The 22,385-nt window shown below is 41.2% G+C and overlaps 1 protein-coding gene across 1 annotated transcript in view; it reads right to left on the bottom strand.

Moving 5' to 3' along the window:
• FGF2 (fibroblast growth factor 2) overlaps nucleotides 1-21,860 on the bottom strand; it is a 63,880-nt gene extending 42,020 nt beyond the window's left edge. Inside the window, 2 exon segments of the mRNA XM_032412784.1 lie at nucleotides 20,998-21,457; nucleotides 21,460-21,860. Of these exon segments, the coding sequence (XP_032268675.1) occupies nucleotides 20,998-21,457; nucleotides 21,460-21,849 (850 nt within the window). The 5' untranslated portion in view covers nucleotides 21,850-21,860.
• Between the last annotated feature and the right edge of the window lie 525 nt (nucleotides 21,861-22,385).

The raw sequence follows: 22,385 nt of genomic DNA, 5'->3' as shown, positions 1-22,385 counted from the left end.
TTAATGAACAGAATAAAATACTGTATTACCATATAGCAGCCTTGTTAAAAAAAATAAGTATCAGTAAAAACAAGTAGTCCCTCCAAAAAAAAAAAAAAAAAACATTATTTTTATTGAGATAAAACTTGTCAGGTCCCAAGTAATATGTAAGATGAGTTACAAAGATACTGACAACATACCAAGACAAAAAAAAATGTTAAAAATGGTTTTAAAATGAGGCAAACAAATTCAAGTGCTGAAAAATGGTGAAGCCATGATTGAGATTATACATGCAAGGAGCAAACCATGTATTTGGCTTTCTAGAAGCCAATAGCAGGAACAAGTTTCTCAGAGACAGTAAGGTTAAAACAAACTGGCTGTTAAGGAGAAGGGTAAGTACTCCTGACACAGTTACCAAAGAGAAATTTTTCCCAAGGGACTCAAAGTGGGTACTATGAAGTGAGATAAACAGCAGCTTTAAACACTTCTTAGAATTAACACAGAGATGAGTTTCATACAGGTGTTATACTAAAAAAATCACTCACCATAAGCTAAAGGCTCACACCAACCAACACATTCAAATTGGTTCTCTCACTGCTGGTCAGGCTAAATAGAAGATATATTTTAGTGATTCTAGTGTACTGTCCTTAACATATTTTGGATCATGGACAACTCTGAGAATCTTGATAAAATGCTATGTATCCTCTCGAAAAACACCCTGGCATAATATTTTGCACTTATTTTATTTTATTATGTTATGTTAATCACCATACATTACATCATTAGTTTTTGATATAGTGTTCCATGATTCATTGTTTGCCTATAACACCCAGTGCTCCATTCAGTATGTGCCCTCTTTAATACCCATCACCAGGCTAACCCATCCCCCAACCCCTCTCCCCTCTAGAACCCTCAGTTTGTTTCTCAGAGTCCGTAGTCTCTCATGGTTCGTCTCCCCCTCTGATTGCCCCCCCCTTCATTTTTCCCTTCCTACTATCTTCTTCTTCTTCTTCTTCTTCTTCTTCTTCTTCTTCTTCTTCTTCTTCTTCTTCTTCTTCTTCTTCTCCTTCTTTTTTAAACATATAATGTATTATTTGTTTCAGAGGTACAAGTCTGTGATTCAACAGTTCTACACAATTCACAGTGCTCACCATAGCCCACACCCTCCCCAATGTCCATCACCCAGCCACCCCATCCCTCCCATCCCCACCACTCCAGCAACCCTCAGTTTCTTTCCTGAGATTAAGAATTGGAATCATGGAAACCTAAAGCTCGTCCATGGATGGACCCCTTAGGTTAGACTCTCCAACCTGGAGTAAAGCTATACTATATATCCTTGAGTGAGGCTTCCATAAATATTATTCCCCACAGCAGGTCTTTTAAAAGGTTCCGCTCTCTGCCCTACCTAGAGAGCAGGACCAGATGCTTTAACTGTCAGCCATGGTTGGAGTTAGGCTCCTTCTGGAAAAACAGAGGTGCCTAACTCCGCTTCTGGAGGTGAGACCCGTGGGTAAGGCCAAAGTTCTTCAGAATCCTACCACATAAAATCTCTACAGTTCTATGTCATTAAACAAGGCCAAAAATAATTTAAGCCTGGAAAATATGCAATGTAGGTATAATCAAACAGATTTTTTTCTTCTAATCTCATTAAAACACTCAAAGGATATCCAACTTTGAGTAATGTAACTTCCTGAAGTGACTTTCAAGAAAAATTACTTTTGCAAAACACGTATGTAAATAAGTAAATGAATTCTCCTATTATACAGGAAGATTAGCTACATTGCTGTTAAAAGTTGGGTGGAGGGTCTCACCAAAATTATAACTTTGATTTATAAAAGTAACAACTTTGGTGGTAATTAGATAATACAGTCAGCTATTAAGAATACTTTTAGATCATAACAATAAATCCCTATCACCAATTTTCTTTATCTTCTTTTTTTTTTTTTTTTATCTTCCTGTTCATTAAAAGTGAAGGGGTTCATGGGCCCTGGCTTAACAAGCCCAAACATGAAAAACTCTAGACTCTCTCCCAAAGAAAACACACTTCTTTTATAAAAGGTTGGTATGAAAAATTCAGTCAGGAGAGAGAAAAAATGGCAGTGGAGTAGGAGGACCCTAGGCTCCACTTGTCCCATGAATACAACCAGATAACTATCAAATCATCCTAAATACCCCAGAAATTGGCCTGAAGACTGGCAGAACAAACTCCACAACTAAGGGTAGAGAAGAGGACGGAGCATAGGAAGTGCAGAGACATGGTTTGGGAGAGAAATGGAGGATCGTGGCCAATGGGGTGGGGAGGTAGTCACAGTAGTAGAGAAGGGCGAGAGACAGATGAACACACAGGGGAACCCAAGGGGAAAACGAATCACCACAGCAAATGGCTTGGAAAACAATTTCATGAGTTCTTGCAACCAGTAGGACTTAAAGCCTACAGTTTTAAAGGTCAGCATGCTTGGCTCTGGGAGAGGTCAGAAGGCACTGTACTGCTCTTGGAGAAAAGGCAGGGCAAACAGCCTATGGACATACGGCATGGGAACAGCGATCTTAAGAGCACCTGGGGCACACACAGGGAGGTTAGTTGCTTATCTCAGAGCATGTCCCAGAGAAGCAGCGTTCACAGAGAGGCGCCTCAAGAAACAAAGGAACCGCCAGGTACCCTTTTCCTCCCCAGCCACCTTCAGGAACGAGCACAGCTCAGACACTGGCTACCTAACTTGCTTACACCAAGCCCCACCCCGCCATAGTGGAACCACCCCTTCCAATCACACTTGCCTCAGTCCGAGCACAGCAGACCCCCTTCACCAGAAGACCGGCCCAAACCCCTGCCCACACCACGGCTCCTGACAGGGGTATTTTGCAGGGCCTCAGTTCGGCAGTGGTGGTGACAGGTCTCATTTCACAAATACAACAAGCATACCTACTTAAAACGCACCACCTTCAGGCCGGGGACCAAACACTGCCCACAAGAGACACAGAAAGCCTCTGCAGACTAGTGGCTTGAGGATGAAGCAGCCAGGACACAACAGCAGAGCACATGCAGCACACACTGGACACACTCCTGGAAGTGCCAGACCCTGGGGAGCAGGGGCCAGTACATGGCAGGGCACTCCAGGACCTCTTCTTCATAAGGTCATTACCCTCAAGAGCGGGAGATGTAGATGACTTTCCTAACACAAATAAACATGCAAAGAGACTAATTAGATAAAACAAGAAGACAGATAAATTCATCCCAAACGAAAGAACAGGACAAGGCCATGACCAGAGATGTAAGTGAAAAAGCTATAAGTCACATGCCTGATAGAGAATTTAAAGTAATGATCATAAGGACACTCAGACAAAAGAGTGGAAAACATGAGTAAGACCCATAACACAGAGATAAGGAGTAACATAGCAGACATAAAGGGCACAAAAATGAAATGAGAAACATGCTTGATGGAAAGAACAGCAGGCTGGAAGAAGCCGAGGAATGAATTAAAAACCTACAAGACAAGCGTACTAGAAAGTAATCAAGGTGAACAAAAGAGAGAAAAAAGAATTATGCAAAATGAAAATAGGCCTAGAGAATTCAGTGTCTCCATCAAGTGTAATAACATTTGCATTATAGGAGTCCCAGAAGAAGAGAGAGAGAAGGGAGCAGAGAATTTATTTGAAGAAATAATAGCTGAAAAATTCCATAATCTGGGGGAGAAAACAGATATCCCAATCCAGGAGGCACAGAGAACTCCCATCAAAATCAACAAAAGCAGACCCATACAAAGACATATTGTAATTAAATTGCCAAATTATAGTGATAAAGAAAAAAACTTAAAAGCAGCAAGACAAAAGACAGTAACTTATAAGGGAAAACCCATAAGGCTGACAGGAGGTTTTTCAACAGAAACTTGGCAAGCCAGAAGGCAATAGCATGAATGGGGAAAATATGCAGCCAAGAATATTCTACCCAGCAAAGCCCTCATTTAGAACACACAGATACAGTTTCCCAGATAAACAAATACTAAAGGAGTTCATGACCACTAAGCCAACCCTGTAATAAATATTAAAAGGATCTTTGAGTGGAAAGGAGAAACTAAAAGTGACAGCATAAGGTAGAAAACACAAAAGCAGTAAAAAAAAAAAAAAAAAAGTGAATATTTATGTAAAAAAAATCAGTCAAGAAAGTCACAAAATAAAAGGATATAAAATATAACAGCATATACCTAAAACATGGAGAGGAGAGGTGTAAAGAATGGGTTCAAACTTAAATGACCATCTACTTAATGTAGACTGCTATATGCAGAAGTTATATACAAACCTAAGGATAACCATATATCAAAAACCACTAACAAATATGCAAAAAATAAGGAGAAAGAAATCCAGTTATATCACTAAAGAAAATCAGCAAACCATGAGAAAGACAAGAAAGGATCAGAAAAGATCTTCAGAAACAACCACAAAACAAATAATAAAATGACAATAAATACACATCTATCAGTAATTGCTTTGAATATAAATGGACTAAATGCTCCAATCAAAAGACATAAGGTGACAGAATGGATAAAAAAAAACAAGACCCATTTATATGCTGCCTACAAAAGACTTATTTGAGCCCTAAAGACACCTGCAGACTGAAAGTGAGGGGGTGGAGAAACATCTATCATGCAGATGGATGTCAAAAGAAAGCCGGAGTAGCAATACTTATATCAGACAAAGTGGACTTTGTTATTTTTTTTAAAGCTTTTATTTCTTTATTTGGCAGAGAGAGAAAGCACAAGCAGGGGGAGCAACAGTGGGAGAGGGAGAAGCAGGCTCCCTGCCGAGCAAGGAGCCCAATGTGGGACTCAATCCCAGGACCCTGGGATCATGACCCGAGCCAAAGGCAGATGCCCAACCATCTGAGCCACCCAGGTACCCCACAGTAGACTTTAAAACAAAGACTGTAACAAGAGACAAGGAAGGACACTATATAATAATAAAGAGGACAATCCAACAAGGTACAAAAATTGTAAATATTTATGCACCCAACACAGGAGCACCCAAACACATAAAACAATTAAAAACAAACATAAAGGATCTAACCGATAATAATACAATAAGAGTAGGAGACTTTAATATCCCACTTATATCAATACACAGAACATCTAAACAGAAAATCAAGGGAACAACTGCTTTGAATGACACCCTGAACCAAAAGAATTTAACAGATATATTTAGAACATTCCATCCTAAAACAGCAGAATACACATTCTTTTCAAGTGTACATGGAACACTTGCCCATAAAACAAGCCTCAACAAATTCAAGAAGATTGAAATCATACCATGCATATTTTCTAACCGCTACAAGAAGTCAACCACAAGAAAAAAATCTGGAAAGACCACATATATATGGAGGTTAAATAACATCCTACCAAACAATGAATGGGTCAACCAGGAAATAAAGACGAAACAAAACAGTACATGGAAACAAATGAAAATGAAAACACAGCCATCTAAAACGTCTGGGATGCAGCAAAAGCAGTTCTAAGAGGCAAGTTTATAGAAATATAGGCCTACCTCAAGAAGCAAGAAAAATCTCAAATAGACAACTTAATACCTAAAGGAGCCATAAAAAGAAAAAAAAAAAAAAAAACCTAATACCAGCAGAAGGAAGGAATAAAGATCAGAGCAGAAATAAATGATATAGAAACTAAAAAAATAATAGAACAGATGAATGAACGAGGAGCTAGTTTTTTGAGAAAATCAATAAAATTGATAAACCTCTAGACAGGTTTACCATGAAAAACAGAGAAAGGACTCAAATAAAATTACAAATGAGAGAGGAGAGATAACAACAAACACTCCAGAAATGCAATCATAAGAGAATATTATGAAAAACTATATGCCAACAAATTGTACAACCAAGAAGAGATGGATAAAGTCCTAGAAACATATATACTACCAAAACTGAAACAGGAAGAAATAGAAAATTTGAACAGATTGATAACCAGGAAAGAAAATGAGTCAGTAATCAAAAAAACTCCCAACAAACAAAAGTCCAGGAACAGATGGCTTCCCAGGGGAATTCTACCAAATATTTAAAGAAGAATTAATACCTATTCTTAAGCTATTCCAAAAAATAGAAAACTTCCAAATTTATTCTATGAGGCCAGAATTACCCTGATACCAAAGCCAGATAAAGACACCACTAAAAAAGAGAACTACAGGCCAATACCCCTGATGAATACAGATGCAAAAATTCTCAAGAAAATACTAGCAAACCAAATTCAACAATATATTAAAAAAATCATTCACCGTGATCAAGTGGAATATATTACTGGGTTGCAAGGGTGGTTCAATATTTGCAAATTGATCAATGTGATACATCATACCAATAAAAGAAAAGAACCATATGATTATTTCAATAGACATAGAAAAAGCATTTAACAAAGTACAACATCCATTCATGAGGAAAACCCTCAACAAAGTAGGTTAGAGGGAACATACCTCAACATAATAAAGGCCACATATGAAAAACCCACAGCTAACATCATTGTCAATGGGGAAAAACTGAGAGCTTTTTCCCTAAGGTCAGCAACAAGACAAGGACATCCACTCTCATAGTATTGGAAGTCCTAGCCACAGCAGTCCGACAACAGAAAGAAATAAAAGGCATCCAAATCCATAAGGAAGAAGTAAAACTTCCACTATTGGCAGATGATGTGATACTGTATATAGAAAATCCTAAAGACTCCACCAAAAAACTGCTAAAACTGATAAACGAATTCAGTAAAGTTGCAGGATACAAAATCAATATACAGATATCTGTTGCATTTCTATACGCCAATAATGAAGAAGCAAAAAGAGAAATTAAGAAAACAATCCCATTTACAATTGTACCCAAAATAATAAGATACCTAGAAATAAACCTAACCAAAGAGGTGAAAGACCTGTACTCTGAAAACTAAAAAACACTGATGAAAGAAGTGAAAGATGATACAAAGAAATGGGAAGACAATACATGCTCATTGAATGGAAGAATATTGTTAAAATGTCCATATTACCCAAAGTAATCTATACATTTAATGAAATCCATATCAAAATACCAACAGCATTTTTCACAGAACCAAAACAAACAATCCTAAAATTTGTATGGAACCACAAAAGACCCCAAATAGCCAAAGCAATCTTGGGAAAAAAAAGCAAAGCCAGAGGTATCACAATTCTGAACTTCAAGTTCTATTACAAAGCTGTAGTCATCAAGACCGTACAGCACTGGCACAAAAACAGACACATACATCAATCAAACAGAATAGAAAACCCAGAAATAAACCCACAATTATATAGTCAATTAATCTTTAACAAAGCAGGAAAGAACATCCAGTGGGAAAAAAGACTGTCTCTTCAACAAATAATGTTGGGAAAACTGGATAGCAACATACAAAAAATGAAACTGGACCACTTTCTTACACCATACACAAAAAATAAATTCAAAACGGATGAAAGACCTAAATGTGAGACCTGAAACCATGAAAATCCTAGAAGAGAACATAGGGAATAACTTCTTTGACATCAGCTATAAAACTTCTTTCTAGATATATCTCCTGAGGCAAAGGCCACAAAAGCAAAAATAAACTATTGGGACTACATCAAAATAAAAAGCTTCTGCACAGTGAAGGAAACAATCAACAAAAGTAAAAGGCAACCTACAGAATAGGAGAAGATATTTACAATGACATAGCTGATAAAGCGTTAGTATCCAAAATATACTTATACAAAAGAACTTACATAACTTAATACCCACAAATCATCCAATTAAAAAATGGACATAAGACATGAATAGACATTTCTCCAAAGACATACAGATGGCCAACAAATACATGAAGATTCTCATCATCTCTTATCATCAGGGAAATGCAAATCAAAACCACAATGAGATATCACCTCATACCTGTCAGAATGGCTAAAATTAAAAAATACAAACAACAGAAGTTGGAGTGGATGTGGAGAAAAAGGAACCCTCATGCTGTTGGTGGGAATGCAAACTGGTGTGGCCACTGTGGAAAACAGTATGGAGGTTTCTCCAAAAGTTAAAAATAGAATCACCACCTGATCCAGTAATTCCACTACTGGATATTTACAGAAGAATACAAAACACTAATTCAAAGGGATACATGCACCCTTATGTTTATAGCAGCATGATTTACATTAGCCAAGATATGGAAGCAGCTCAAGTGTCCATCAGTTGATGGACTGATAAAGAAAATGTGGTGTGTGTGTGTGTGTGTGTACACACACAATGGAATATTATTCAGCCTTAAAAATGAATGAAATCTTGCTGTTTGCAACAATGGATGGAGCTAGAGTATAATGCTAAGAGAACTGAGTCATAGAAAGACAAATACCATATGATTTCATTCATATGTGGAATTTAAGAAATAAAACAAACAAGAAAGGGGAAAAAAGAGAGAGAGAGACAAATCAAGAAACAGACTCTAACTGTAGAGAACAAACTGATGGTCACCAGAGGGGAGGTGGGTGAGGGATGGTGAAATAGGTGATGGGGGTTAAGGAAGAAGTGCACTTGTCATAATGAGCACAGGGTGATGTATGGAAGTGCTGAATCACTATATTGTACACCTGAAAATATTATAACAATGTATGTTATTGGAATTAAAATAAAAACTTAAAAAACAGTATAAATATTATAAAACCTGAAAAAAAAAATAGGTCAGATAGCCCATTGAAATCAACTTTTCAAGCTTATGCATGTTACTATTCTTCTGTTATTTTACCCTATATACTATTTATTGTGTTTTCTTTTCTCAGTATTCTCAAGCCTCTTGGGCTTTTTTTTTAACAAGGACCTACATTAAGCTTACTACCTGTCTCTAGTTTCCAGAAAACATCTTTATTCCACTTTGTGATATCTATGACAACTACCCATCTGCTGGTAAATTTCCTATTCTCTATGATTCTTACAGACTTTCAACAGTTCCCACATCTGTAAGTAATGTGTGTACCAGGGGTTGGACCCTTTCAAGTCCATAGGTTTCACAGAGGAGAGGAATAACATGATCAGAGCTGGTCTTCAGAAAGATTACTCTGCCTGAATTATATCTCACCGCCCCCCAAATTCATATGTTTAAGCCCTAACTCCCACTACCTCAGAAAATGACCGTATTTGGAGACCAGGCTTCTAGAGAGGTGGTTAAGTTAAAACGAGGTCATTAGAGACGGCCCTAACCCAACCTGACTGGTGTCTTTTTTAAGACGAACTTTGTGTGTGCACAGAAGGATGACCAAGTGAAGAGGCAGCAAGAAGGCAGCCATCCGCTAACCAAGGAGGATCCTCAGAAGACAAGAAACCTACAGACACCTTGATCTTGGACTTGTAGCCTCCAGAACTATGAGAAAATAGATTTCTGTTGCTTGAGCCACTCAGTCCACGGTATTTCGTTATGGCAGCCCTAGCAGACTCATACAGATGGGATGGGTTAGCAGGCAGGTGCAACAATCAGGGACAGAACCAGGGCAGCTGCGGCAAGGTGCGGAGACCAGTGCAAGTGTAGAAGACACTGCATAACTGAAATGCATAGGGCTTGAGAAAAGGATGTGAGCATTGAGGAAGATGAAGAGTACACATTTGCTCCAAGAGATGGGCCCGGCTGGCAAGAAAGATGGTGATACTGTTTAAAAATATTGGGGAGTCGGAAAAGGGGGGCAAAGTGATTTCAAGGAAAGAGTTGTTTAATTTTAGATACATTTCTGGATGTGTCTGGTTAAGTGCTTTCTTGACATGTGTTTGTCGATCTTGGTCTTTATTTCTTCACACAACAGACACCAAAAAACTACTGATGGACCAGATTAAAAGAAGAAGTTTTTAAATGAAATGGAAGATTAAAATAAAATAGGTCCAACTACATCTGCTTTTGGGGGGTTGGTTTTTAGTCTTATACCACGTGTTCTTAAATAGTGAGCTTATCTCAAATTTCCTTGAAAGGAGCTAACTTTTATTTATTTATTTTTTAAAGATTTCATTTATTGATTTGACAGAGAGAGACAGTGAGAGAGGGAACACAAGCAGGGGCAGTAGGAGAGAGAGAAGCAGGCTTCCTGCCAAGCAGGGAGCCTGATGTGGGGCTCTCCATCCCAGGGCCCTGGGACCATGACCTGAGCTGAAGGCAGACGCTTAACGACTGAGCCACCCAGGCGCCCCAGGAACTAACTTTTAAAACACCCTTTCAGTTATTCTCTTTGCACTTTCTGTAAGCCCCAGCTTATCCTGCATTTTAATCTTCCAGACCCTATCTTCAAGGTTCATTCCATTCTTTTTTTTTAAAGATTTTTTTTTTTTTAATTCATTCGAGACACAGAGATAGAGAGAGAGAGAGCACGAGCAGGGGGAGAAGCAGAGGGAGGGGGAGAAGCAGGCTCCCCGCTGAGCAGGGAGCCCAAGTGGGGCTCGATCCCAGGACCCTGGGATCATGACCTGAGCCAAAGGCAGACGCTTAACCATCTGAGCCACCCAGGTGCCCCAAGGTTCATTCCGTTCTTATATAGTATTTACCTTTAATTATGTACTAGTCTATTTTTGTACATGCATTTAAAAATCTTTGAGTTCTTCAGAAAACAATCCCTAAATTTTACGGAATTGTTTTATTTGTTTAAAGACTTTATTTATTTGCGAGAAAGAGAGAGTGAGAGCACAAGCAGGGGGAGCCACAGAAGGAGAGGGAGAAGCAGACTCCCCGCTGAGCAGGGAGCCCAATGCAGGACTCGATCCCAGAACCCTGGGATCATGGCCAGAGCCGAAGGCAGACACTTGACTGAGCCATCCAAGCACCCAAGGAATTGTTTTATATTAAATGACTAATATTTTCTAAACAACAATAATGCAATAAAATCGTGGGAGAAAAGATGGCAGAAACCTTAACTTTGCTGGACATGGCAAAGCCTCTGGGAAGAGTTTAAATTCTTTTTAAATTGCTCTGTTCAAATTTCTGCTACATTGTCTATCTAGAATTCTGACCATGAATCTGCATTCTAAACACCAAGAAGTCTAGAAGTTTTAATTCATTACTTGTCACAAAGAGATCGTGTTTTGAAAAGGTAATACCAAAACTGTATTCTTATCTATAAACGAGGTTAATGATACTTGTGCTTCATAAGCTTGTATGCAATCAAGATTAAACATATTATTTGTACAGCTGACATAGAGCATATTCTCAAGAATTTCATTCATTCATTCAAAAAATACTCTGTAAATACCAAGGTCCTAGGGATATAGAGGTGAAGGTCAAACAACTGGCCCTCCCTCTCCTGCCCTGTGCAGAGACTTTGCCTATCACTACAGCAATCTCCCTAGGCATCTGGCCAAGGTTGGACAGATCCCATGAATACTTTGTGGCTTTAATACCCTCACCACAAAATAATCTGTGCCTCATTTTTCCCACCGTGTAGCAGCCGAAAGAGTTGCTGTAATTCATCATTTTTTAATCCAACATTTACTGTATATGTCCTCTTTACATATAGTATCTCTATTAAACCAGTTAGCAAGACTGTCGTCCCAATTTTGCTTGCATTATATTCCCATTACTAAATTACTGAGTTTAGAGTAATGTAAAAATATAAGTATGTAAAAAGAACTTCTAAAACTTAGAAACACACTCAGAGTATTTATTTTTTCACATAATTTTTTGGACAAGCGCTTTACCCCCAAAGAAGATAAGGAAATAAGGTTAATTAATCTTATATTTAAAGATTAAAGACTCTGAGAAAGGCTCTCCAAACTTCTGTTTCTAATAAGTAACAAAAGAGGACCAACCGTGCAAAGTGCAAGATTATACCATCCCAGATCATAATTTCCAAGATTAAAGAGACTTTCTTTCCTTGAGTCCCCATCTAATTCAAGTAGCCATTGAGCCAGTAAGTAAATGACACCTTCCCCCAACACACATATACCATCTTCAAATGAGTCAAAGCTAGAAAGAGCTATGAGGAGAAAGATCAAATTACACAGGAGAATGAAAAAAGAAATCTAGGCAAGAAAACTAATATAATTAATAGATGGGGGGACTGGAGGTGTTAGATTAAAAGTTACATGTTATTAAGCAGTAAATAATTTTATTTCTAATTCAAGACAAAGACTGTTCATCAACTGATACATTTCAAAAAGTAATTTTTTAAATGGAGGTATTATTTGATTCTGTTACTCTCTTCCATTTTCTATTTCTGGAATGACCACTGAAAAACCTATGAATTGTTTTCTATTTGCAAAATGATTCAGCTTAGAAAGGAGTAGAATAAGACTGGTCATTCAACAATTTCTCCCACCCACCGTTACAGACATCACATCACAAAGACTGTGACTCACTTTGTCATACAATTTCTGTCCTTTTAAGAGTTTTAAGATTGTGGTAATGAATTTTGGCTCATAAATCTGAACATTAGGATTAAACTATTTGTGCCATTCCCTCACAGCCAAAAAGGATACTAACAATGGTACCAGATAGTTCTTAATCCTAATTTATAAAACGATTCACTGGTCTTAGACTTGAGAGAGAGAGGTTTAAGGATTTTTTTTTTTTAAGATTTTATTTATTTATTTGATAGAAAGAGAAAGAGATAGAGAGAGCAGGAACACAAGCAGGGGGAGTGGGAGAGGGAGAAGCAGGCCTCCCGCAGAGCAGGGAGCCCATGTGTGACTCAATCCCAGGACCCTGGGATCATGACCCGAGCCGAAGGCAGCTGCTTAACGACTGAGCCACCCAGGCACCCCAAGAGAGAGGTTTAAGGATTAAAGTGTCTGATTCAAGTATGAATTGTCAGATCTGTACTCATTTAGAGGATTAGAACTAGTTCTGGAATTGGCGAGAAATATTGATGTTATTCAATAGCTGAAAAGAAAAACTTCCATCATAAAAAGTAATCCCAATAAATGATTATGTTTTACCATTATTACTTCTTTTGAATAATGTGAAAGGTGTCTGCGGAAAGAACTACAGTGATGCTGCATTCAATTTATCGCCTTTACATGCCTCATACTGAAGTATTTATGTTTATTTATTTAAAGTTCTAGCTCGTTCTACAAATATTGATTGAACCCCTTCATAGTCTTCAGCCTGGTCAGTCATTCAGCAAATGGAGCCAAAAGGATCTGGGATGAATCAATTCAGTCTCAGACCCTCAGAGAAGAAAAGAGAGTAAGAGATTGCTAGGTAATGTCTGTATTTTTTTTAATTTATTTAATTTATTTTTAATTTATTTTTTAATTTATTTAAATTTTAATTTATTTTTTATTTTTTATATTTTTTTAAAAGATTTTATTTATGTATTTGAGAGAGAGACAGCGAGAGAGGGAACACAAGCAGGGGGAGTTGGAGAGGGAGAAGCAGACTCCCCACTGAGCAGGGAGCCCGATGTGGGGCTTGATCCCAGGACCCTGGGACCATGACCTGAGCTGAAGGCAAACCCTTAACGACTAAGCCACCCAGCAGCCCCTGATTTTTTTTGTTTTAAACCCTTCCCAACTAGGAATTTCCAATAACATTAGGGGACATGAAATTAAAACACATCAAACTATTAGAAGCATTTGGGAAAGGAAAGATGGTCCAGGATGGTGTGAAAGAAAGGTGGCCTGAAGCACAATTCGGACTAGGATAAGGTAAAAGGATTGAGAGGACTTTCCAGCTCAAGGAAACAGCGGATTAAAGCGAAGAGGAGGAGGGTGTGAGAAGGTCAGAACGGAAGTGAGAAGCCTCGACTAATTTGTCAGGTGCTTGTAGAATTTAACAAACACTCTTTGAGTGGCCACCATGCATGAGGTCAGATACAAAAAATCTATCCCAGTCCTTGCCCAGTCCAACGAGCTCAGTCCCACTGCTGGAGAGAAACACATCAACAATGTCCAACAACAGAAATCATCAGGTTCTGAAGTAGAATATGTACCAAGCACTATGGGGAAAACAGAGATAAAAACAATTTTCCCTGGGAAGGTAGGGAACGTCTCACAAAGGAGAAGATTGCTGAGCTAGGTCTTAAAAGATTTTTGAAGAGAAAGGTGGGAACGGAAAGAGAGGAATTGATAGGAAAAAGGATTTTCCAAAAACAAGGCTCACATAAGCAAAGGCCAATCATTGTAACAGTGACGGTCTGTCAGATGAGAGACTATAATTAAGCAAGAGCACTGGCAGCCTCAGGAGAGTATGGATGGTAAATCGTGGGAAATAAGACTGAGCAGATAGATCACATTTGAAAAGGGAAGTCAGATAGGGTCTGGTTGTAGGTAAGTAAAGGGAAGGGGAAATCAAAAGACAGGGCCAAGAAAAATCACTAAGGCAGGGAAGACTCCGAGGTGTCTAGCTTTGAAGACCAGAAGAATAATTTCACTACAAACAGAAATTTGGTAGAAAGGGATGCTAGTTTGAGAAAAAGATGTTAAGTTCTTTTTTTATGCATTTTGAGTTGAGACTATGGTGGTTTATCTGTCCTTCAAGCAAGGGGAAACACAGTCCTAACACAGAGATGGGAAATCGGGGACTGAGACGGAGACTATAAATGATCTGCAGAAGGAACAGGAGTAAACAGAAAGAAGAGTAGAGGGCCAAAAACAGAGCCTTGGGGAATATGAAAGCAAAAGACTAAAAAGATGAGAACCCAGAAGAAAGGACAGTTGGATGGGTGAGAAAACCAAATTGATGTGGTGTAACAGAAGCCAAAGAATTCTCAAGAAGATAAAGGCAGGAAATAATATCAAGTGCCAGATTGTAGGGTGTCAAGTATCAAGTAGGCTGTCAAATAGGGTGACAAATTGGATGAGGCCACATGTGTGAAGTGAAAGGCTGCTGGGGCCCAGAATGATTTAAGTAGAATTTTGGGGGCAGGATCCATTGTTAAAAAGAGAAGAGAAGAGGGGCGCCTGGGTGGCTCAGACGGTTAAGCGTCTGCCTTCAGCTCCGGTCATGATCCCAGGGTGCTGGGATCGAGCCCTGCATAGGGCTCCCTGCTCCACAGGAAGCCTGCTTCTTCCTCTCCCTCTGCCTGCTGTTTCCCCTGCTTGTACACTCTCTCTGTCAAAAATAAATAAAATCTTTAAAAAAAGAGAGAGAGAAAAGAAGACGACGTAGAAGAGAGCACAGGATTCCAGGATATTGGCCACAAAAGAATGAACAAACAATGCACAGCACACCTAAGGAATTTTATACCACATAGTACATGATAAAAAAAATCCAAAATGCTTCTTAAAGAAAACCGAATTCCTAACAAGTTTAAACTATTAATCCCGAAAAATGATTCAACTTTCTTTACAGATTACTCTAAGAAATGTTAATAACCAGCTTCTAAGATTCCCAAATACTTTTCAAATATAACTTTGTTACATATAATCATCTTCATTAAAAGACTGACCAAGTGTCTAAATGTATGCATTACTACACCAAGAGAACAACAAACCTCAACTAAGCTTTCTACAGCATAGGGCCCATGAGCAGTGATTACACAGGGTGGGTGGTCCACACAAAATGTTTTCATCAGCAGCTGACATTTAGTAAGCACTCCCTGAGGAAAAAGTCCTAAGGCTTTATGATGCTTATTTATGTGGAGAATTCCTGGTTCCTACCCTAAGGTGCTAGCATCTTCTCAAAGTGCCTAAATGAGGAACTGAGAACAACGTATTCAGAGAATCTAGCCAGATCATTACTACTCTGTACAAATTTCCTTTAAGGAAAAACAACACAAACACTTCTTTCTTGACTCATTTTATTGTTTAATTATAAGTTTCAACTACAAATTAATGTATAGCTTAATTTAAATAATTAAAGAGGGGCGCCTGGGTGGCTCAGTTGTTAAGCATCTGCTTTAGCTCAGGTCATGATCCCGGGGTCCTGGGATCGAGCCCCGCATCAGGCTCCCTGCTCTGCGGGAAACCTGCTTCTCCCTCTCCCTCTGCTGTATAAATAACCTAGCTTAGAGGAGGAGTTTGATAGCAAAAGAGAACACAATAGCGAATCTAACAATGGATACAACAAGGAAACGCTGCAAATCATGCTGCCACAACTACATTTCCTAATGATACAATCTTCCAAATGATTTTACAAACAATCAAGCATTAAATATTTATTGAGCATTGATAGCATTTACAAGACCAGCTCTCGGATCTCAGAGTGCAGAAAATGACCAGCTCAAAAACAAGTAAAACAAAATACATTTGCTTGGGCAGAATATAGTCATGGGGTTCAGGTTTTTGCCCTGAATGTGCTGATTTGCCTTGTTCCAGTTCATGTCTTCAGCTCTTACCCCAGGCCAGCCTTCTAACAGATGTGTGCTACAGGACAAAGGGGCCCAAGCAGGGTTTTTGGAAAATCAACGAACACTGGAATTTGGAAAAACAAGCAAAGGCCATGGCACATGTGTAGTTATTATCCTGTTGTACAGGCATCTTGTGGTTGAAAAATAACAGTTCCAATGATGCAAGACCTAAAAATTACCTTTTTCAGTATCACAGATGGTGATTTCTGAGAATCAATGCGTGGATGAATAAAGTCAATTTTATAATTATAACATATAAAGAATGATTTGTGTTTTATTATATCTGTAATGTTTTATTTTCAAATTAAACTTAAAAATCATGGCCATCCATTTAAAATGGTATCAAATCTAAGTGAGAATACTTAGAACGCCATTGTTACACCATTGTCAAAGTCTAATTACATACTGGCCATTTTATAAACACAAGGAGAGCCCTCAGGGTGTGCCACGAGGGCTACTGCCTTTTCTACATTGAAGTCACTTGGCATCAAACACTTCTTAAAAGGCTTCTAAGGTGTGGTAATATCTATGACTCATGAATTGTCCTTTCATTGCTGTACCAATTACATGATTTCCATGATTAAATGAGCTATTAGATTCTTACTTCATTTGTTTACTGCACATAAATAGCATTACAGTAAACACTGTGTTTATTAAGGCAAATTCGTGGCACCCACTTGCCAGATATTACCCAAAAAAGATGGCGGGAGAGAATCTAGTATCACTGCATCAATAGTGCTATTTATATGAAGGAAGAGAAGAAAGGTGACTTTATCCCATACCCAAGGAACACAACTAGAGGCAACCTGTGAACTAGTAAGAACTCCACTCCACACTTGGCCACAGTGCTAAGAAATGGAGGAAGCCCACAAAGGCGGGGCCCTGGAGGGTGCTCTTGGGACTGAATGGAAGAGTGTGGTGAGGCTGGGGGAGGGCAGGAAGAGAAGGCAAGGGACCAGGTGGGCAAGAAGCTCACTCAGGATGATCACTGGGTAAACCAGCAGATGAACTCAGGTCATCAGTTACTGTTCTGAACCTCAATCCTCTCTTCTACAAAACAAGATCAGTGAACTACAAGGTCTGACGCCTCCCTCTGAATTTCACAAGCCCTTGTTTTTATGACTGGAATTGCATGGAATACGTGCCGTGGCAAAGGGCACGGGTGTCAGGCGGGCCAGGATCCCATCCCCGCTCCACACAGGAGTGGGCAGGTCCCCCTGCCTTTCCAAGTCTCAGTGTCCGCTGGAGCCTGGAAGCAGAGAAGTATGGCAAACAGGCCGCCACCTCCTAGGAGAAGCCCAAGGGTAGAAATCGCACAGCTAACTACCGCCATTTTTTCCTAAATAAGAGCATCTGGAACACATTTAATGCTAAACTGTCCATAAGCAGCATACATTTCACTCACTGCTCTCCAGCACATGGTGTATGTACGTGCTCTTTGGGATGAAATGTTCTTTCTTCTGAAGTTTTTACATGGTTCACGGCTTTAAAGTATATACTTAATGTTACACGATCCCATGGGCATTTGAAGAGGCCAATCAAAACATCTAGGACACCACAAGTAAGCTGGGTGAGCAGCACACACACTGGAGAAACATAGACTCTGTCACCACATCTTGCTTTTATCAAAATTCTCATGTCAAAAGAAAGTTACTCCAGGACTATGAAGAAAGTACAGGAAAATCAGCCCTGTCAAGTGAAAACAACACAGAAGAATACCCAGGTGTGAAGCAAAAGTGACCTTCAACAACACTGAGAAGTTGGAAAATTGATGTTCAGTCATCTTCTTCCTCCCCTTTTATTTCTACCTCTGCCCTCCCTGCCCCACACCTCCCTGCCCTGTCTCTCTTTCAGCACCTGAGCCACACCCCTCACACCTAACCAGCACCCCACATTTATACCATCCCTCCCTAAATTCCAGTCCTAGTCAGCTATGGGGGAAGAAATTATACTCACAATTGAACTCACACTAAATGTTAAAATCTGATAATGACTGAACTGTTCTTTTCCAAAGGTATTTGGATTTTAGAAGACATCTGGGCAAAAAATGTTAATGCCAAAGTAATAAACCTCTGAGAGATTTTCAGGTCAACTGGACAAAACCGTTTGAGGAATGAGGCCATGGGTTGTTCAACTTTTCAAATAGGTCTGGATATCTGAGCCATAATTTAGTGGGAAATTATGCCAACCATTAACTCTGCTTTTCTTTCTCTACGTTTTCTTGTCAGTCTTATTTGTTTGGGTAATGGAGGAGATGTGGTTGGGAAGATATTGTTATATCATGTCCATAATCATTTTTTTCTTGTGTCTTTCCCATCAGTCTTACCCTGGTTTGGTCAACTATCAGTACATCTTTTACATGCCAGAAAAATATACTGTACTTAAACTTATGTCCAGGTTGAGCTACACAGACGTGGTCTAAATTCATCATTTTAGGTTTTTATTCTTGTTAGCCTATTGCCTGGTAAAAGATGATTTTTTAAAAAATCCCTATCTTCCACAAATCTCGATGAGTATTCTACTCTTCACTCTCAACATGCTGTCTTTAGCTAGTTATCAAGTTGGCAGGACTCTCAACCTTAGCACAATTAACATTTGGGGTCAGGAAATTTTTTGCTGGGGATAATGGAGATATCCTGGGCATTGTAGGATGGTTAACAGCATCCCTGGCCTCTACCTACTAGGTACTAGCAGCACGATTCCAAATACCAACCAAAAGTGTCTCCAGGCCTTGCCAAATGCTGGGGGTGAGGGGCAGGGGCAAAACTGCTGCCCTTTGAGAACCAGTGAGTTAAAAGAAGATTATGAAAAACTCATAGTTGTGAAGAAAAATTTAACAGCTGTTATTACAAGGGTGGTAGTGTGCTATGCAATTCAGAATTATCCTCATTCACTAGCCCCTATACCATTTTATTCCAAAGGAAAGAGTATCAAAAGCTTCAAAGAAAAAAAGAAATGACTCCGCAATTAATGAAGTGTCTTAAAAAAAGGACTAGGGGAAGCCCCACCATGAACCTCATCTGGAGGAGAGTTCTTCTGTCTTCTAGTCATAGAACATGCTCCTTTTTTATGACAGTTTGTGCTACTAGAAAAGAAAACTACTTAGGACATATATGCACCTGACCGTAATCAGCTAGGCGGGCCTAGAAGACAACTGCAAAACAAACTTCAAACACAATGTTTAAAACTTAATTTTGTGAAACCTATTCAAGTTACTAAAATAGAGAAATAGCACTAACCCATATATATTGGGTTACAAGTATCTTTTCAGTTTTACTGGATAATATAAGTGGTTGATAAAATTTAAAAATTACGGCAGGCCTGAAAAAAAAACTAGACCTGCATCTTTTGCTTGTTGTTATTTTGGAATCAATAAAGACCCAAGTAATATAAAAGCACATTTCTCATTCATCAACCCAGGTTTGATGGCAAAGCTTTGGCCTCGTCCTCGGTCACCTCACAGGTGTGAATGACATTCCATCAGCATCCTATGATAAAGAGGTAACTACTGGGGAGTGAAGCTCTGCACCTGGACAGATTCTTCACCTGAAACACAGGAAGGAAGGCCAAACACAGAGCTTTTAAAACGGAGGTCTCACCTACACTTACAGGATGACAGTTAAAATATACTCTGATCCTCTTTCAGATTCCACCAGTGTTGTTAATCAGCCCATTTTACGCCCTTTTCCTCCTCTACTTTATAGACCAGTTGGTCTCGAAGTGTGGTCCCAGGTCAGCATCACCTGGGAACTTGATAGAGATGCAAATCATCAGGCCCCACTCCAGACCTAAGGAATCAAACTCTGGGAGACAAGGTTCAGCAGTGTGTTATAACCCCCCAAGTGATTCTAATGCACCCCTCAAGTTTGAGAGCCAATAACTGTAGGCCAGTGTTATTTCTATAGCCACAAATAGATGTGTGCGTTTTGTTTTTTTTTTACAGATCAGGAAAGTGTACACTAGTGAAAGGAGTCTCCGTGCACTTTATATAAATTCTAATTTGATCCTCAAACCTGATGCAAGGTAGACGTTACCCCCACTTTAGGTATGAGGAAACAGGCTCAAGGTCCCAAAGCTAATAACTGCAGGTGGAAGATTAAAGTTTTTGCAGCTTCTGTCACTATTAAAACAAAAGTGTGTCGCACTTTATTAACAAAGTCCATATCTTTTGCTCTGAAAGCTTTCGGCAATTAGGAAAAAAACAGAAATAAATGGGTGAGAGCAGTGTGCCCGCTGGCTCGGATCCTACCAAGTCGGAGTTTCGGGGCATGACTCTGGGAAGGTATTTTTCCAATAAAGAGCACTTAATTCAGCTTTGGTCCCTCCGTCTTTGTCCGCGGGACTGCGCGCCCCCAACACAGAAGGGATTGGAACTTCAGGGTGGGGACCCGGGCGGCATCTAGGCGAGCCCGCTCACCTCTCCGCCGCCAGCATCCCCTAAGCAACAGGTTGTGTGCGCGAAGGGAGCCCGCTGGCCAGGCCCGGGCACCCTGCGGCTCTGGGCCCAGGGGACCTGGTTTCCCAGGGGAAACTGGCACACTCCGAAGCCCGGGGAAGTGTCTAACCCGATACCGCAGCTCCGGGGGAGGAGGGGGCGAGTGGTGAACCCGAAACCGCCGAGGGCTGCGCGGAAAGAAACCACACGTCCCACTAAGGTCGGAGTGAAGAGAAGGAAGAAGCTGGAATGGAGGGGCGGGGGAGAGAACCACAGGAGATGGAAATGGGATGGGGGAGGAAGAGCCGGCCAGCACTCACTGTGAGGATCGCTCTTCTCCCGGACCCCGTCCACTCGGCCATCGGGGTGGATGCGCAGGAAGAAGCCCCCGTTTTTGCAGTACAGCCGCTTGGGGTCCTTGAAGTGGCCGGGCGGGAAGGCGCCGCTGCCGCCGTCCTCCGGCAGGGCGGGCAGCGTGGTGATGCTCCCGGCTGCCATGGCCCCACCGGGGGTCTGCCGGGGTCCCCGCGCCCCTGGAGTGGCTCGGGGAGCCGCCGCCCCCCGGCCCCGGCCCCGGCCCCCGACCCGGCCCGGGGCACGGCCACGGCCACGGCCCCGGCCCCGGCCCCCCAGCCTCCCGCCCGGCAGCGCGCGGCCGCGCCCGCGGGCCCCCAGCCTCGAGCCGCTCGGCCGCTCCCCTCTCCGGCTGTCCGAGTGCGCGGTGCGCCGGGGGGCTCGGGAGCTGGGGTTTAGGGCCGGGTGTCTCCGCGGCCGCCGCTCTCGGGAGGGCCGCCTGCCCTAGCTGCAGCGCCCGGGATCCGGCAGCAACCGCGGGCACCGCGTCCGCTGGTCTGGCACCGGCCGGGCCGCGGCGTCACATCTTCTACATCTCCACCCCCGAATACCCACACACCCCCACGCCCCCGGCCCTCCTCCCTTCCTGCGCGCCACCCCCTACTCGCTCGGGGCTTTCTGGGGCCGGCCTCTGGGTCGGAAGCTTTGGCCGCAGCACGCAAGCGCGCGACATCAGTCCCGGCGGGGGGCCCAACGCCGCCGGGGCCGGGGGAGGTGCGGAGGGTGAGCCGCGAGGCGACCGCAGAGGCCTCCGCAGCTCTAGGGGTTCGACCCCGGCTACGTTCCCCAGAAGTCGCCCCAGCCCAACCCTGCGCCATCCAAGCCACGTTTAGTCTTCCTCCACACTGCGGAGCTTTTGCTGTGCAACCAGCCGTGACTCAACTTTGAAACGTTTAAATGCAACTTTCTCCCCCATTCTTTTTCCTTGTCAGCGTTTCAAAGCGAAGAAACTCTTCCCACCCCCAAGAAGTAAAGGAATCGGAAATGAGGGAGGATTCTGTGTCAGAATAAGTTTTGAACACCTCCAATCACCAAAAGACGAGGGGGTACGCGTGGGGCACAAACCGTTAAACTTGAAGGCAGAGGCTGAAGTCATTGACTAACAAAAGGAAAGAATGAGGCCAGAGAAGGGGAGCAGACCGGACTGCTAAAAGAAAAAAGGTTCTCTTTTACCACCCTAACTTGAATTAGACAACGTGGAAAGATGAAGATAGGCCTCAAATCCTTATGTGATAGAAGTGGGTTAATAATGTCTTATTCCTAAACTGGCACTAGCCCTGGTTAAATTGTTAGGCATTTCTTGAAGGGGGGGGCGTAGTTTTCTGAAAATCCCAAACTACGAAATTGAAGTTAA

Source organism: Phoca vitulina, unplaced genomic scaffold, assembly GCF_004348235.1.
Source record: "Phoca vitulina isolate PV1807 unplaced genomic scaffold, GSC_HSeal_1.0 scaffold14, whole genome shotgun sequence".
Classification (NCBI taxonomy): Eukaryota; Metazoa; Chordata; class Mammalia; order Carnivora; family Phocidae; genus Phoca; species Phoca vitulina.
The sequence above is the reverse complement of the archived record's forward strand: the minus strand, read 5'-3'. Positions and strand labels throughout refer to the sequence as shown.